This window comes from Manacus candei, unplaced genomic scaffold (genome assembly GCF_025592945.1).
Source record: "Manacus candei isolate 608988 ecotype Guabito, Panama unplaced genomic scaffold, ASM2559294v1 h1tg000014l, whole genome shotgun sequence".
Lineage (NCBI taxonomy): Eukaryota > Metazoa > Chordata > Aves > Passeriformes > Pipridae > Manacus > Manacus candei.
The window spans coordinates 66,789,252-66,807,938 of record NW_026138062.1 but is presented as its reverse complement, the minus strand read 5'-3'; the positions used below and the strand labels follow the sequence as shown (position 1 = coordinate 66,807,938).

General features: G+C 41.1%; 1 protein-coding gene and 1 long non-coding RNA gene across 3 annotated transcripts in view; one reads left to right on the top strand and one right to left on the bottom strand.

Annotated features, from left to right (window-relative positions):
- Nucleotides 1-460: 460 nt before the first annotated feature.
- On the top strand, nt 461-2,538 carry LOC127467637 (uncharacterized). The gene is made up of 2 exons (XR_007903234.1): nt 461-1,059; nt 1,138-2,538. It is a non-coding gene; the product is annotated as an uncharacterized LOC127467637 (long non-coding RNA).
- The window catches only part of APP (amyloid beta precursor protein), a 203,032-nt gene continuing 186,361 nt past the window's right edge, over nt 2,017-18,687 (bottom strand). For both annotated transcript variants that reach the window (XM_051779758.1, XM_051779760.1), the window contains 3 exons: nt 12,845-12,945; nt 9,721-9,867; nt 2,017-3,274 (listed from right to left, as the gene is read on the bottom strand). In XM_051779758.1, the coding sequence (XP_051635718.1) occupies nt 3,173-3,274; nt 9,721-9,867; nt 12,845-12,945 (350 nt within the window). In that variant the 3' untranslated portion in view covers nt 2,017-3,172. The remainder of the gene's footprint in view (nt 3,275-9,720; nt 9,868-12,844; nt 12,946-18,687) is intronic.

Sequence of the window (18,687 nt, the reverse complement as noted above, 5' to 3'; positions counted from 1 at the left end):
TGATGAATTGCTCGTCAGCTTTCAGGATTGCAGCAGCTGTGGGAGTGTTCCTCCTGAAGTTTCAGGAACTTTGTTCATGCCTTGTGCTTTCCAAGCACGTCACGGTGTGCATTTATTGCCTTTCTTTCAGGAGAGTATCTGTGTGGAGGGAATCATAAAACCTGATCACTTAATCAGTGCATAAAACTGAGTGATTTATTAACAGTTCATCCACAAGAGGCAAGACAGGGTTTCACTGGACACATAAACCCACACCGGGAGGCTTGACTGTCTGGGAATTACTGCTCAGAGCAATTGCATTTTTCTATAACTGGGATTGCATGGGATTATGGTATTATAAATGGATTTGCTCTAAAGGCCAGTGGCCCTCTGTATCTTATGGATTACTCCAGCTTCTCCTAAAAGGAATTTTGATAATGCTTCTTTAATGAGACAGAGCTAAATTGAATTACATCCTGCCTTCCCTCCGAAGTGGGATCTTATTCTATGATACTGAACATGCACACAGAAGAAAGTCTTATGTATTCCTTTCTGGGGATATACATGACCTATATAACAACAACTACACAAACAGACACAAACCTAACCCTAAATATCAGTAAAAGAAAAATGTTGAATTAGTTTTTTTGAGCAATTTGGAGCCTGAAGGCCTCCGCTCACCATCACACTTCATTCTGGCCCAACAGTTCAGTTTTAAAACCGGAGATGCTAAGTCCTCTGTGGATATTTTGTAAGTTCTTCATAATGCACGGATACTCCAGGGCCTGCAAATAAAACCAACTGTTTCCAGGGCGCTGATCCTTTGAGATGAATTCCTTTGATGCAGCAGGGATGGAAGAGCAAAGGGAATAAACGTCTAGTTGGTAACAGGCAATAGGAAGCTCTGCAGTTTTTCCCACTACTGGTTCATAGTAACAGGTGTCTCCTCATCATCCTGAATCTTTGCAGATGGCTTGTGAAACTCCCTGCCCTGGCTGTCCCCTCAGTGACTGAACACCCCTCCTGGCCAGTTGGCCAGCACAGCTGTGTCCCAGGCCAGCAGGTGAATTGGCTGAACAGGTAAGGTTTTGTGGAAGATCATGGATGGGGAAGGGCTAGTGAGTTCAACAGCGCTGGAAACTCTCTGTTTTCTCCTAGCTGAGGTCTGGAGCAGCTCAGCCACTCAATTGAGCTGTGCAGCTCCACTGCAGCCACACCTCACCTCACTGCAGAGACAAAAGCTGCACGTGATGCTGGAGAAGAGGCTGCCATGGCCTGCAGAAAAACCAAATTAAGAGGCTTTCCCTGGAGAGATCATACTGTCTCTTCTACTCCTTGCTCTTCCTTCAAATGTAACCTATTCCCTCAAATATAACCTATTTGCTGTAGAGAAACAGTAATTTGCTTCCTTTTTCACACAACACGCACCTCAAGTTTTATTCCACAACTCAGCTTGTAGCTCCAACAACTGATCTCCAAGCTTAACCTGAGGAGTCCTTTCTGTGAGCTGGGTCCAGAGGCCACCCTGAGGATCAGACCCACCGGCCCCCTGTGGTCTCACCTCTCTGGGTAGATGAGCCCTGTGGAGTGGGTTATGTGTTCTCCCTGTGCTGCAGGTGTGCTCCCAGAGGGCCAGGAGCTGAAGGAAGCTCTCAGCTGGACAGTGGGCAGGAGGTGCTGGGCTGGGGTTTACGCACCACAGCTCCCCCATGGCTTTGCCCTCTCCCTGCAGCTTTTGGGAGAAAATTACCCCTGATGCTGTTTGACCCTTCCTGGGCACCTGCTGGGAGGCAGCAGCACCAGGCTGGATGGTCTCGCAGCCCGGGAGGCTCCCGCTGGCCATCACCAATGGAGCACATTGTGGGGCATGGATCTTGCCAGAAAGCCATCGGAGCAGCAGTGGTGAGGGAGGGCTTGCTGACAAATGGCTCCTAGGGATGGATGGGGAGGTGGGAGGCTGGTTAGTCATCTGTGCCACACTCCCCTGTGAGAGCGAGGGTGGCTGGTTGGCGCAGAAACACACCACTACAACAGGGCTCCTCCAGGAATGTATTTATTTACATTAAAACACTATTATACAAACTGAAAGAAAGGAAAAGGGAAAAAAATAAAAGAGACAACATCCTAGAGGAGAAGCTGTGCCAAAGTCAGCACCCCCCCTTCCCACCCTGTCTTGCTGCCGCCTGCCTTCTGCTCTGGTCTGACTGTGAGTGCCGCGATCCTTGTGGGAAAATCCCTTCCCTCTCAGTGTGAACATCCATGTATTCTGTTTAAATGGCTTTCAGAGATCTTTGTTTTCTTCCTCCAAAGAAAACTCTTGCCCACACGTTCTTTTCTTAATTTATTTATGTAACACAGTGTAGAAAGCTGTCAATTCATAAGCAATGGCTCTGTACAATCATCCTGCAGAGGACCCCTGTTAATTTTCGGCCAGCAGGCACTTCTCCCCCCAGAAGTGCTCACAATTAACAGGGACTCTTTTTAATTTTTTTTTTTTTTAAGATCAAAAAGATACATGGAAAAGAAAATAAAGTTTACCTTTCAATGCCTAAAGTGTGCACATAAAACAGGCACAAAGAAACGAATGTGTATTCCCATGATTTCTACATCACTAATACAGCAGGAGCAACAATCTGTACAATAAAATGCAGCTGCAGAGGAAAAGAATTTCAATAACTCATCTGGAATACTTTTTAAAAAATGTTGTTTTACTTTAAAATGCATAGTGATCAGAAAAAAATGCTCAGCAAAGAGAAGCAGCTAAACCCCACAGACACAGAAAGCATCCCCCATCAATTCTTAAAGCATATTTCAATTAGGACTTAATTTTTGTCACAAATCACAAGAATAATATACAACTGGCTAAGGAGCTACATGATAAATAATTGGGAAAGAGAATCTATCCATGCACTAGTTAAATACAGCTAACCTCTTTACAGTACACAAAAAACATTCATTAATAATGTAGTGTAAAGACTGAAATGTAAAGAGAAAGAGAGAGAAAATACATTACTGATTTTATTAATTCAAGTTCAGGCATCTACTTGTGTTACAGCACAGCTGTCAAAAGGCGAGAATGAGTAAATAATAAAACAGAGTGTTTTTCTTTCTTTCCACATTACTCTATAACTGAACACCGATGGGCAGTGAAGCAATCATTCTGCTGTCCAACTCATGAGGTTGCTGTGGTGTCCTAGTTCTGCATCTGTTCAAAGAACTTGTAGGTGGGATTTTCATAGCCATTTTGCTGCATCTTGGAAAGGTGGCGTTCCTCTGGTGTCACTGCAGCATCCACCTGTCACAGGAGGGAACAACCAGGGTCAGATTCCTGCTTAATTCACAGCACAACCCATGTTTCCCCCCTCACCTTAGGGCCATCCAGTGTACTTTGTACCCTTCCCTGTGTGTTCAGGCAGAAAGCATCCTCTGGGGTTCACTTTTTGAACAGAGTAATATGCAGAAGATAAAGCACCAAGAACAACTCTGCAACTGATCTTTTTGCTGCAGGACTTCAAAATCAGTTGACCAAACTCAGCAGTACCAGCTTTGGTTTTTGTTGTCTGGTTTGGGAAGCATGCAACTCCACAAACAAAAAAGGGGATGTAGTTTGCATCTCTCCACTAGTCCCTCGTTATCAGGATTCCCCCCCCCCCCCTTCAGAATACACATCAATATCAACTGCATCTCAAAAGAAAAGAAAAAGCTCACTAAAAAGCTGCACTGGTTTTATTTCTATCTAACAAAATTTGATTTTGTTTCTTGATTTCTTGGAAGACAGGTACAAAGACAGCTCAGTCAGGATTTCTCCACTGAATATCTACGACTTCACAAATTATTTTCTTGCTTCTCTGGACATTACAGTAATACAAAACTCCATAAAATCAGAGTGCCTGAAAACAGGCCCTACATCTTAATTAGGTATTTTACCTCTGCTGTCTGTATGAGCTCCATACATGTTTGTGTATTCAAAACCTACTGTATCCTGGCTATCTTGCTAAACCCGTATGAAAACAGAGTCCAGAAAGTCTGCTTGGTTTGACAGCTCTTAAAAGCAAAGGCAAAAGTGAATTTTACATTGTCAAAAATTTAAAATCAGAAGGTGCCTAAAACTCTACCCTTAATAAATATTAGGTATGAACATTTTCCTGTGGGTTCCTGTGAATAGTGACCTCCAGGAAAAACAGCAATTCACTTTTAGCATCAAAAAAGATTTTAGGATAATGAAAAGTGTATTCTCTCAAGAAACCCTAACTTACTCTATCTAAGCTTTTAATAAAAAAGCAAAGAAGTACTGATGTCTGATACTCATTCTAAACCTACTCTGCAATACTGGGAATATCTCATCTTAATGAGGACAGACTATGACCTTTGGTAAGTTGTTCCCTGATACTCTTGAGAAAGATTAAAGGTATGTTCTTCCTTGATTGGGACAAACATAGGCTGCTCAGCTTACTTTTGCAGCTGTTCTTCCATTGTGGCAGGTTGTAACAGTACCTTTCCCATAGAACCACCAGAAAACGGTTCCTTTCAGAGCTATCTCCTCTTTATATCATCTTTTACTTGCTATTTAAGAGAAGAAATGGTTCTCTGTGCGGCACATGCATTGGATTGTTCAGATGAATTGCTAACCCCAAATCTGATCCACTTTCATATCTGTGCTCCTTCTAAATCTCCTTGTCTATGTCCCAACTCTCAAAACTGCATTTTCAATCAACACTGTATCTTCCATCAAGTACCTTTTTTAAACAACAATTACACATTTTTGTGCAATACCCAACTTCAAGGGTTATATATTACTTTTGCTCACGAGCTCCATAGCTGGGAGCCCTGAGCCTTCCAGCAAGCTGTTGACTCCTGAGGGCAGAGAACAGGATGCCAGGCAGAAAGATCACTGGGCTAGGCTGACACTGTGCTCCCTGTGTTTCCAATTCTGCAATATAACTTGGATTTTTAATACTGCCATTCACAGGCTTTCTCTATTTTTTGAGTTGCATTTGCATGCAGTAATTCTGTTATGCAACAACCCACAAATCCATCTACTTCTTCAATTCCTGTGATATGCTTTTAGCCAGCAAGTTTAGAGGTCACTCTTGCTTTATTTTTCTTGTTTGAGAAACCAGGGTGGAGAGGGAATAGTGTCTGTCTTTCCCTGCCCCCCTCCCTCTCCAAAAGTAACAAACTGTTCCATCTGAAGGATGCAGGCTTCCCATGGCCAGCCCACCTGAGCGCCGAGTGCTCAGCTCTGCTGTCAACAGTCACCTTTGATCCATCAAGGACAGGAGAACTGGGAATTTCACAGCCAGTCTCCTCTTCACCCACCCACTCCCAAATCCCCCAGATATCCCTGAACAGCCATGTGCTCACAGCCAGGGTACAGTTGTGCACTTGCACTGGTCTGTGCCTGCTGCTCCCGTGTACCCTTTGCCATTGGTGGGACTGAGTGAGGGATGGTGAGACCTACCACACCTCACAGCACCCACCTCTGCAACCACCTCAGGGGCTGAGCTGTTTCACCTGTCCTTCTTTCAGGGGTTATTAACTTCTCCCTGCACAAAAATACACCATCTAGACTCATATGCAGTGGACCAGCATCTGGCAGTCCCTTGATGCTACTGATGTCCAGCAGAGCACTTGTCTTCTGTGTATGCCAGCAGTGAAACAGCAGCAGGGCCTAACAAACCCATTCCTTATAGATTTTGTACAAACTTGCAAAAGGCCTAACCCCCGCCTGGAGCACCATGCAAATCTAACAGCATTAACTATTTCTGTTGTGACAATGGTGCCGTGTGCCATCTGCTGCTCAAGTTGTCACTACCACGGCTGCAAAGGCAAGGACAAAGCAGGGAAAATGGCAAATGTCCCTGGAGCCTTTTCAGCACTTACAGAAAATAAGAATAAAAGCAGGTGCAGAGGAAAAGCCACCCTTCCTTTCATTCTTGAAGCGGCCGCTGCAGCACCAAGTCAGCCCTGGTTCCTGTGCACTGCATCACCACACTACTGGAGTATGTAGTGCTGCTCCAAATCAAAGAGTGAGAGTCTCACAACTCACAACTAAACCCACCAACAGATTCTTTTCTAGCATGAAATTAAAGTTCAATATGAAGCTTTGGGATTGATGGACCAGGAATCCCTGGGCATCAACAGGATGTCCGGGATCATCTTCCTTCCTCGGAGGCTCCCTCACTGGGCTGGGATGCAAAAGACAGGGATGCCAGGACCTGCGCTGGACTTCTTCATCTTTAAGCTCCAAACAAGACTGTATTTAACTCTGCCACCTGTTTTAGTTTGAGCCTCCCACTCAGTACTTCTTATTCAGGACTAGAAAATGTGAACAGTACACAGCATAACCTGCTTGTAGGAAATGGGGTGAGACAACAACATAAATTAAAAAGGAATTAAAGTAAGGGCAAGGTAAAAGAGACTGAAGAACTGATGAGAAACTTGGAAGAAAATCAAAGAGGAGAAAAAGATTAGGAAAAAAATATGAGAGCAGTAGGAAAAGACTGAATTTTTACCACCTTTGCACAATATTCCATATTAAAAAGTCTCACTTTGATAAAACCAGTTTTTAGCGAAAATTCAATAACCTCTGAAATAGGGCATTTGGCATTTATAGATGAAAGGGATTTACTGAAGCTCTTACTTGCAGTCTTAGTCAATTTTTCTTTTAGATTTCCCCTTTAAAATGACCAGTGCTGGTACCTCCTCTCTTTCCTGCAGCTGTTTGCTGCAGGGCAATCCATCTCACTGCCAACCTACCTGTGCTGTCACTCACCCTGAATGTCTTCTCTTCTACTCCCTTTTACCCATTCTGAGGCTGCCAAACTCCTCTCATTCCTTACAACCTCTGTCCTAGGTATTGCTCTGCCAAACAACATGCTTTGAACCCAATTATCTCCTTGTCAGTAAATCCCTAAAGCCCCTTACCATTTTAAGAAGCTTTTTGCACCCATTATGGAGGTGGCAGAAGCTGAACACAGTATGTAAGAGGTGTGGGCACACTTCTCTTTTCTATGACGTGATGCCTCTTGAGGAAACCGCTCAGTCAGGGAGATAAACTCTTTTGAGGCTGTTTGCCCACCTATCCCCATCTGCAATTGTAGTGTCATCTCTGCTCCTGCTGTGAGCCCTCCTGTTGTCACCTCTCCCCACATTCTCCTGCTGGAAGTGCCACCTCCATCAGGATATTCTTTGAACAGAATATCCTCAAAGAGGACAAGCTGAGACAATCAGCTGTTGCCCAGTGCACAGGAGAGGTGAGAATCTCTCTTTTGCCACCTGCTTTCATGAGAAAATGACCTCCTGCAGATAGCTGGGGTGGGTGCACCAGCAAAAAACACAAAGCATTTGTTGGAGCCCCGTGTGCACTTTCAGTCTCTCAGTCATTTATTTACTTAACTTAAGGAGTACTCAAAGTTCTTAAGTTCTTTTCCTGAGGAGTCTGAACCACTTTGGAACATTTTTATTCTCAGACTAGGGAAAAAAATTGTTATGACACTTCTAAATAGGACAAGTATATCCCTCCTCAGAGTTTCAAAAAAGGCTAACAGGATTTTTAATAACTTATTTTGTTAAAAAAATCAGAGTGAAATGAGAAAAAGTATAACAGAGTTGACTTTTTGGAAGTAAAGAACACATGTGGAACAGGACCTGTTTTGTAATCTTGCATCCATTATCACAGTGTTAAATTCTCACTGCAACTTCTGACACGCAAAAAAGAGGTTGCAAGATTTGTTAAAATATACTCAGCCAACCTAGAGCTGATGTACGGTTATTTTTACACTGAGTGATTCTGCTCTTTCATGCTTTTTATGCACAGCACATTAGAGGTGCACTGTGGTTAAATGAATTAATCCTCTTTAGAATGGAACAGCTTAATTTTGAAGACATTTTGATATTAAACATCAACTGCATACGGAACTTTGAGTGGGGGTTTTTTTGTCCCCAATGCAAGAGCTACAAAATTTTCACCAACTAAGGACAAAAACAGATGTTATGCCTTTCTTGCAGGCGAGAAGCTCAGACAGTGAGGCCATGCAGTCTGCCAAGACCACAGAGCAAGTCTGGCAGAAGGAGGAATCCTGGCTGCCAATGCCAGACACAATGCAGCAAATCCACAAGGTGACACCATCTCCAGGGTGATACTACAGACCAACCAATATTCTCAGTACATCTGCATGCTGGAGCTTTATGGTTTTATCAGTAAAATTTTTTATTCCCCAAGTGATGCTGTCATTTTGACGTGAGTTACTTATTCAGCTCGTGCATGTTATTTCTAGCCCAACATTTCCAAGTTCACTGTCACTGAAGACAACTTGTGGAAATCCAGGATTACCTTTGTCATATCACTCTATCAGGCAAAGCCCATCTGGAATTCTAAGGTCATACTGCAACACTGGTATGTCCACATTCAGTGTCTGATTTGGGGCTTTGGCCCAGCAAGTCTCCTGGCATTTCTGTTGTCACTTAACTCGGCCAAGAGAGAGTTTCTAGTGGCACAACCACTGGCAGCAGTTATCAGGACAGTGGTTTGAAACTAAAACCTGCTTCAATTCTCTACAAAACGGACTGAATGATATCATATAGAAAGTTAAAGTTTAAGGGTCCCGCTTGCCGTTTTCTGTCTCTTGGCTGAAAATTCTGCACATCTTAGTATCTGTGCAAATCTCACCCCACATGGTTGGTGCTTTTCTGACCATGTCTCTTTGGAAGGTTTCAAACTACACAGACAACCACAGCATGGAGAGAGGGACACACAATGGGCTAAACACAAAGTCTTACCCAAATACTTTTAAGACCCTTCAGTGACCCAGACAGGGGAATAAATGCATCCTGAAGCATGTGTGTCTCCAGCAAGACTAAAGCAAGGTTCACTTGACTCCAGGTGAAACCAACATAAACTATGACTTGATCAAGATTTAAGTTTCAATCAAAAATGTAAAATACCAAATCTGGAGGGCAAAAATATACAAGTGTCTTGAGTGCTTGCTAATACAAGTACTATCTAAAAATCAGACACAGAGCAAACTAAGTAGGGGAAAAAAGTTACATTAACCTCGTTCCAGTTCTCATAATTAAGTTTTTCTACTTCTTTAAGAGATCTTGTCTTAAGGCCATGCAACAGATGAAGTATTTTAAATTACTGTAAATTGACCACAAATTTCCTTGGCAGGCTGAGAAGGATTTTCACCTTGAAAATTCTACCTAAGAGTCTTATATAGTATTTTTTTCTCAAATCTATGAGTTTCAGATTAGCCACAGATCAAAAAAGTTGGTAGCAACAGAAAATCTTGTTTAGGGAACAGAGAATAATAAAATATCTGTATAGGGAAAATCCTTGCAATGCACAGCACAAGCCATGGAAGACCAGCCTCAAGTGTTAAAACTAAATAAAGAAATCAGTGTGTGTGAATTCCCAAAACCAGATTTTTCATTTTGCCCAGTATCTGCTCATTGGCTACTGTCCCATTTCCAATAAAATGAACTTTCACATTATGAGGTGATTGGCCTGGGATAAGTCCAGAAGAGATTTCTGTGGTTTTATACCCAATGTAACATGATTCGCATTGTGTCTGCATTTACTAAATAAAGCAATTTGACTCCACACTGCAGAATTCAACCATGACAATTCTGAATGTAGCCAAAACCACTGTTTCTTCCTTTGAAAATTAATATTTATAGAGCAGCGTGTTGCCTGTGCTGTACAGGTGACACCAGTTGTGCTTGGAAGCCTTTTCTTACCTCCACAACCCCATGGTGAATAGATGTGTACTGTTTCTTCTTCAGCATCACCAAAGTAATGACAATCACTGTTGCTATGACAACACCTCCCACCATTAGTCCAATGATGGCACCTTTATTTGAACCCACATCTTCAGCAAAGAACACCTAGAAAAGAAGAACAAAGGAAGGTGGCTAATAAAAAAGCTCACCGTACATTTGACTAACCTGCCCAGCTGCCACAGCAATACGAAGCCTATTAAAGCATCAGTAATTAAACAGCACTGCAAGTCCTCCTAATTACTCAAACCTGGATTGCCGTGCCACAAAGTGCTCAAAGGTGGAGAAGAGTAATTTGGGAAACCTATATTGTCTGTGCTGTGGCTTAGTAGGGGACTCAGGTCTTGGACAGTAGCTGCCTTTTTTCCCTGAGGAAGCAAGTCCAGCTCATTGCACAAAGACTGATGAGCTTTAGCAGAGGAACCGAGGAGCACACACATTTTCTTAGTTTTAGAATACTAATCATATAAATAAATTTACCTCTGTATGGCTTGTTTGGACTACGACACATTTTTTCAATAAAGGAATAGTGAGAGACCTGTAGGACAAGAGCGAAACCTGCACACAACGAGCTGGGAGAGAACTCTCACACCGAGGAGACAAGAGTCAACAAAAATTAACACACTGATTTAAGTGACCACCAAGGGGTGCTTCATGATTTCGCAGGGCAAAGGGAGAATGAGCTGTGCCTGGATGATGTCAATACCCATTCATGACCTAACAGGTACCAGTGGTGAGAAAACAAGAGAAAATCCACTTGAATTATATGCACTGATAAGGTGAAACAGAGGACAGCAAGATGCTTTATTCTGCATTTAATAAGACTGGCTTTTAGGAGCAGGTATGAAAAGTGGGTGATTGTTTTCCCTGTCCTGTTTTGTATTCAAGGAATACATTGGATTATTTTACATCTATGCATATCTCACAACCCCTTTGTCCGCTTGTCAACAGCAAGCTTTTATTATTATTTTTAGCCAAAATGGGCAAAAAGGATTAGAGAATAAATTACATTCACAGAATTGTAACACTACCTCAAGCTGAAAGACTAAATACTTTGACAAGTATTTAACAAAAATGCAGAGTGAAGCAGGAAACCAGCTGAGAATTATAATGAGTTGTATAACATTTGCACTCTTTAAGAAACACAATCTTCCTCAGAGAGGTATTAAAGCATGCAGTATAAATATTTATATTGTTCCTAGGCACAAGCAAGAAATATGTTTAAACAAAGTTAAGAATTCACTAGAAAGCACACACAATGGACAGTGTTGGCATGAGCTGATGTGAAGTAATAATTTCTCCTGTCAATTTTACCTACCCAGGACTGAAATTCTGTTACCACGCTATCTTTGAGCACTGTGGAATACCCCAGCTAATATGCAAGAGAGGAAGGCCTTAAACACTCTGAGCCATGAAAATCAACTTAATGTACAGTTCAAACATGACCATCCATAAAGCAGAAAATAACCGCAATTTCAGCTCAATTCAGAGGTTTGAGTGTAAAATACAATGTGCAATTCAATTCAAAGCAATATCCTTAAGAGACTGTTTCAGTAAATCCTACCAGGACACAGAAGGAAAGCACAGATGAAAGTGTTTTCTGCTCCCTGCTTTCGAATTAAAGCTAATGGAGAAGGGCCTTGGACAGAACATGGAGTGTAGTAAGGAAGCAATGCCCTGTAAGCATCAGTCCAATATTTCTCAGTAAGACCAGACTCCTTGCTCAGTCTTAATTGAAAAGATAACCTGGAAGACAGCTCACTAATTTTTCAATAGTGGTTGTACCTAACAGTAAGAAGGATGGAAAAAAATGCTGTAAGAAGCTAGGAAGGTCCCATTTTAAGCAATGCACTCCCCATCAGTCACCACCGTAAGGGGAGTTCCCAGCACCAAACTGTGTGGGTTGGTACCAAACCACTTAGACACTGAATGGGGCTGCTGGGAAATGCCTATGACAAACCAGTATCTACTGTGTCCAGAACACATTCCTGCAAGTTCCTTCCCTTCAGTACAGGTTTGCTTCATCTGGATATTTAACTCATCTGAGCTAAGCATGTCAGACTTTCCCAAATTAGTGCTAATGTATTTTGGATTAGCTCGTCAAACTGGGAATTCTCAGTTCTCGGCATCAAAGAGATGGCAGAATATCTTTTCACGTAGTGATTGCCTAGTTCAAATGCAAATTTGAGCCCCATGTTAATTTTAATTTTCAGCACTACTTAGCTTTAAGAATATATTAAGAAAAAAAGCTTTCAAGCTTAATATCAGGATATTGAAAGCCATGGAACTGGAAGCAGAAAAGGTTTATAGTCAACACTGCTGTATGGGTTCTTCATTGCTTCTTAAGGGACTGAAAAAAGCTTTTAGAAGATGCTTGGTCTTACCTACATTGCTTTTGGTTGTACTTTTTATGTTCATAAGAAGTACAGTTCAAATGGGGAACAATATTTTGCTCCTACGTGCCCCTTCACCTGTTAACAATCATTTAATATACCTTAAGGAACAAAACACACAGACAGAGTCAAAGTAAAATTAAGGCCAGTGGAGAATCTCCTCTTATCCCAAGCAGGCAATCTTGTGAAAGGTTATGCTCCACGGTGTTCAGCTTCCTTCATGCACCACCACCATCTGTTTTGACAGGAAAGGAATCTATTCCTGAAACGGTGTCACTCTATTTCTTGCTGCACCATGTTGTGTGTCTTTTTTATTTTCTTTTTTTAAACTTAGCATTTTCCTTCCTCTGTATCCCTTCTCTTTAGTTATGAGACCATGACAGATGGACTGTGGGACAAGTACTGTCCATATGACCACATCCAGTGACACAGCAGTGCAAGGCCTGGAACTGTCAGAATTTCCTTTCATGTCAGACTTGATGACTTTCCACCCTCTCTGCTGACATTATTCCAGGTTTACTCTCATCAAAGAGAGAACCAGAAAAATCATAATCTGTTCATGTGATAACTTTGTGTTGGCACTTTCAGCATCCACATCGCTGAGGGGAAACATGGCCATAAGTGACTCACTAGCTCGAGACTGAATCAGCAACTCAAGACGCAGGTGTGGAAAGCACAGTTTGTTCACTCACCAGCTTTTGATGATGAACTTCATACCCTGAGTCATGCCGGAACTCCGCATCCATCTTCACTTCAGAGATCTCCTCTGTTTTAACATTGGTCAGCCCAGAACCTGCAGCGCACAGAAAAGGCATTAAATGAAGTCAGCGATTCAGATCCAGTACGGTTCTGATCAACCCCACCCTTACCACAGAAGGTGGCATCGGTATCATTCGCACAGAGGAGGGAAGCAACGTAAAAGGGAACGGGGAGAAAAGGGAGGGAGGTCTGATGTTTCAGTCCCACTGAGGTGACGCAGAATGAGCTGGTAAAATTCCTCGGTTAAACGATCCTTAATCCGCTGCAGCCATATTGGTAGGAGCATCAAAGGCTTTCAGCATGAACTGAGCTGTGAAGGACCAACAGAGGCCTCCTGAATTGGCTCACAGACTGCAGATAGATCTGCTCTGACAGCCTCTTTAGCAATGTCAAGAAAATTTGTTGTTTAGGCCAAAATCATCCTCCTCCCTAAGCTCAGGCTGCTGTGAGGAAAAAACAATACCCGTGGTGTGAGGATGGGAACCCCAGATATTGTATTTTCTTGTTTCCTGCGGGTCTGTACCTTTTGCACAAACATGCACAAGTAAGTTACTAAAATGTCCGTGAGGTTTACACAGTTCTTATTTGTTTTCAGATTTCATACCACTCAGAACTAATGATTCATGGCTTGTCTCCTCTCTGAGAGGTGATAACTGTCCCTCTTTATTAAAAACATCCAGTAAAGCAAGTGAGCACAGCTTGCAGCAACCCTGTTCTCCCCTTATGGGTGTGCAAGGGAGATGCTGGACTTGTCTAACTGGAAAGAAGGTGAGGATTTCCTCTTGGAAAACATCCTTAGGAGAATGAGCCAGACTTGATTGCAGCAGAACAGTGTATCCTGTACGTGTATCTATGAATCCTGAAGAGCTTATAGAGAACATATGGATATTCATGGAGCTGGTTATTTTCCTTCTCAGTATCAATGCACTGACATTTGTATTTCTTGGAGGTACAAACACTGCAGAAGAATGAGATATTTATGAGATATTATTTCCTCTCCCTATTGAATATAATAAGAACAAACTGGTTCATATTCCTTGTCTGTATTTATTTTAGCATTTTCTCACCCCCAGCTCTTCTCTCCAAGGCTTCATTCTTATTATCTTGGGCTGACCTTAAGTTCTCATGCAGAGGAAGAACCTCTTTTAAAATTCTCAACACTACTGACTGCTCATCTGTTCCACTGTCTCTCTGGACTCTAAACAAATTCCTGAAGAATTCCATGTGCCAATAAGCTCCACAGTACTCAATGCAAGAATTACTGCCCTTTGATTGCCTTTGAATGTGCAATTTCTTTATTTCATAAAGTCCTGGTTTATTTTTGAATTATGAGTCAGCAAGAATAGACCTTCCCAAGAACTTCTCTGGACTGTACAGACAATCCAATTCTAAGGTTCTGATTTTTCTTTTCATGGGAAACCATGCAAAGGAGAGAACAAGAATTCATCTTCATGCCATAAAGTATTTATGGTTATTTTCTTGAACAGTCTGACTGCCCCATAAATTCTACCTTACTGTCTTTTTTTTTTTTTTTTGTAAGAAATAAAGCACTTAAACCTCTCAAATTTCTCTGGTTTTTGATGCTACATCACAGTACTGACACAGACATATTATGACATTTACATAGGAGAGACCATTTCTAAATCCAAGAACCATAAAGATCCCATGAGGATCTGTGCTGTGCTATTTGCAAAGTGATCTGGATAAGGGAGTGAATAGTGACATGAGAGTTTATTAACAAAAACTAAAAGTAAAAACGAGGATAGTCAAAGTAAAACCAGCTGCAAAGAACTGCAGAAGGATATTACAAATTCCGAGTGCAAAATAAAAGGGAAATGATAATGTTGATACAATGTAAAGTGGTGCTTGTGGGGATACACAGCCCTAACTATACATACATAATAAAGGTTCAAGTATAGCTCTGTTCCACCCAGAGACAGAGACCTTGCAGTCCCTGTGCAGTCAAAAAGGCAAAGAGAAATACGAGAAAACAGAGAAAACAGAAAACATTGTTACACCACTGGTTAAATTCTGCATCTTCATTTTAAATCTAGCTATCCATTCTGGTCACCCCACCTCACACAGAGGCAGAAGAACCACAAAAGATACAATGCAGGGACACAGATGATCACGGGTATGGAACAGCTTCTGTACAGGCAGAACTAAGATCGGGAGTCTTCAGACTGGAAGCGGCAACCGAGGGGAAACAGGACAGAGGTCTATGTGTGAATGACAAGGTGAAAGTCTACAGGGAATGGCCATTCATCATTTCTCCTAAGAAATACAGGACACCAACAGGGCTATGACACAAGATTGAAAACTAACACAAGAAAGTGTGTGTATATATATATATATATATACACACAATTTGGTACAATGCACAATTGGACCGTGGAACTCACTGGCAAAAATCATGAGGATGTTCAAAATATAAATGAACAAATGTGAAGAAGAAATGTTTCTCCAGGGTTGAGAAACACAATGGAGAAAATACAATTTCCAGTCCTGGAACCTGTCAAATGCTGGCTGCCAAAAGCTCAGTGGATGTGCCAGGGGTATAAGGTAGAGGTGAAATCTGTACATACCCTGTTTGCACCACTGCTAAGAGGAGGAAAATGGACTTGGACACTTCTGCTCTTGGGCTCTGACCACTTTTACTGAAAGCAAGCTGTGACAGCCTCAGACTGTGGGTCTTTGTCAGCTTCAGTTAAACAGCCAAACGCTGCAGGCAGGAGTTACAGCAGCATTTCAGAGGGCGGGACAGGTCACATCAATGAGCAAAAGGGGGTGACAAGTTCACTAGTAGCCTCAGTTGCTGGAAAAATGCAGGCTCGGGCTTCCTTAAAGCCACATTTCTCTGAGGCTTCTCTTCAGTCCTCCCATTCCCATTAAACAGTGGCATGGGAGCCATACTTCCATAGCATGGGATCCATACTTCCAGCATGCAGCAGGATAAACCATCTTTTTTGCCTTGAGATCAGACAGAATTTTTTTGTTTTGAGGCAGGTGACCAAGGTCTGGTGGTCTACCTGGCCTTACTCACCAACCCACAAAAATGCCACGGGATCTGAACAAAAAGTAGGACCTGGTATTAGGAAGTGAATGATGTTAGACTTACTGAAACTTGTTTTTGGCAGCTGGCACAGGAAAAAGGTCAGAAACAGAAAAATCTTCTGTTGCATTAACAAACCTGAAAGAAATTTTTTCCCTTCCTACCTCCCTTAGAAGTGAGGAAAACGACTTCTAAAAGGAGAGCTAAGGTAAACTGGTGGTCTTCTGCAAATAACTGATTATATAGTATGGAGAAGCATGACATTGCACTGCAATCAATTAAATACCTGCTATCAGACAAATATATATATATATATATAGGATTATATATGCCTTTTCACAATGTTAAATTATAGAATTGAGACTTTTTATTTAACAGGCTCTCTTTATTTCCAGTTCATTCACTTTCCTGTCCTGGACACTACATATTTAGACTTACATGCTAAAATCAAAGATATATTTTTCAAAGGTAGCAACTGAAGAAGGAAAAACTTCAGGATCTTTTCAAAACTTTGATTAGATGTAAGATGCAAGGGCTTCCTAGTACCCCTCTACCCTTGCACTGAAGACGAGCATACAAAGAAAAGTTCTTCCTCTGATAAGAACTTTAATCCTGACAGAGTGATGTTTTTTCACTACCAATTCTAAAATCCACAATACAAACACAAAAACCAATGCACAAGATGAGAAGAGAGAGCAACAGCCTCAGTGCAAATTCACCAATAACAATAATTATTAGCACTTTTTCTTCTGAAACTATCTTTAGGGAGTAGCGGTTCTAATTCAATTTAAATTTCAATTTAAAAATACTTCAACTCAGCTGGCAAATATATTAACTTGCAGTTCCTTAGAAAAACTGACAAAACTATTTTGTTATCAAAACCATGGGCTTAAAAGCATCTAGTGAAATTCAACAAAACGAGCTACCTATGATAGGCTTTTAATTACATAGATGTTAATAAGCAATATTAACTGCTTTTATACATACATGTGTACACATGCACGTGTGCACAGATACATAGCCAAATATCAAAAAAGCAGCTTATAAAAGCCTTATTGTTCCTTGCCCTAAAGGAAAAAAACAAACCATATGGAGTGAAAAACTACTCATATGAAAAAAAAAACAAGTAGCTGCTTTGAGGAACACTGTACTCACATAGATAAGCTTCTGTGTTTCTGTAAATATATAGTTAGGCTCTCAGAAGAATAAAAAAAAAAGAGGATACAGCAAATTCCACCACGGATGCAATCAGGTGTACATTATCTACTACACTGCTTGTAATCGCTTCATCTACTGGTTACATAAACACATAGAAAAGTTTTCTATTTTGTTTCACACCAATCTGAAACAGTATTAGCTGTGCCTGTGGTCTAGAGTTAAAAATTAAACGTCCAAGTGAAGCACAGCTGAAATAGGTGGATGTGGGTGGTCTCTACACAGAGAAAACCAAAGCAGCAGTTGGAGCAAGGGACGCACTGACTGCATTCAGGAAAACATTCAGCTCCATGTCCATGAGCTCTGTTTGAGTCACGGCAAGAACAAGAAAAGATCTATTGAGTCAAGGCCTGTTAAAAGAGTAGTAAACAGCTTTATTTGGGTAAAGCTTCATCTAAAATAAAGAGGGTGGATGGCAAGGAATGCAGTCTTTGAACAACCACTCAGGCAGACACCTGTGTGTTCCAGTTAGAAGTTCAGCTACTACTTCCATAAGACCCTATGACTTTGTGCAGGTCACTTCATTTTGAAATGAAAGAAGAATGAAAATTGTACACTCATAAAGATGAAAATAAAGACTATATACTCAGTTTTGTAAGGACAACTCAAGTATCTTTGAGGACTATGCATTTTTAAGACTGTATGGAACTAAAACTTTCTGGTCTCTCCTTGGAAGTTGATGGTAATTCACTTTTACTTCATAGATGACTATAGAGCTCTCAAATTAGAGAAAGCAGAAAATAAGTGCAAAAAAAATGTTATCTTTTTTAAAAAAGATACTCATTGGATTTGAATGTAAAATAATTCTTTCTCAGAATATATGTGTGTAAAAACAATCAAACCAAGTAAAATCTGGTTCAGTAATATTTCTGGCATGTCAATGCAGATGCTGTGCATATGCACCTATAATTGCATTCACAGTTAGTAACTATCTGACTTATAAAACAAACCAAAAGGATCTAAAGGAAAAAAATCCATTAATGATTTTTTTTTGGTAGCTGCAGACAGTTGGTTTAAGGTAGCTGTATTGAACTAGCATCACTAAGACAGGGAAAAAAAAACCACCCTGGCAATTTCTGGCAAGAAAATCATAAATAATTCACTAAGCTGTTCTATGCCCTCACCTCACACAGATGCAGCATATGTGCTAATGATTCTAGAGAACAGCCATTAGGCTTACTGACCCTCTGCAAGCATGAGTTAAAACCCTCAGCTTTTTATATAATGCAATAAAGACACCATGTCCTGACTTATTAGCAGAAGGGCCAGGGACAAAGCAGAAGCTTTATGTCCAATATTTCCTCAAAATAATTAAATATTTGCAAAAACAATCAACTGACAACGAGCTGGGATAACACATAAAAACCCCCAATAAATCTAAACCATACTTCATGGAAGAAAGTAATACAGTTAATATAATAAAATCCTTGCATTGTGAATTATAGGCATCCTGTGAGTGATGTAATTACAGCTGTTAGTGGTATAATTATAGCTGCAACTCTGTAACAG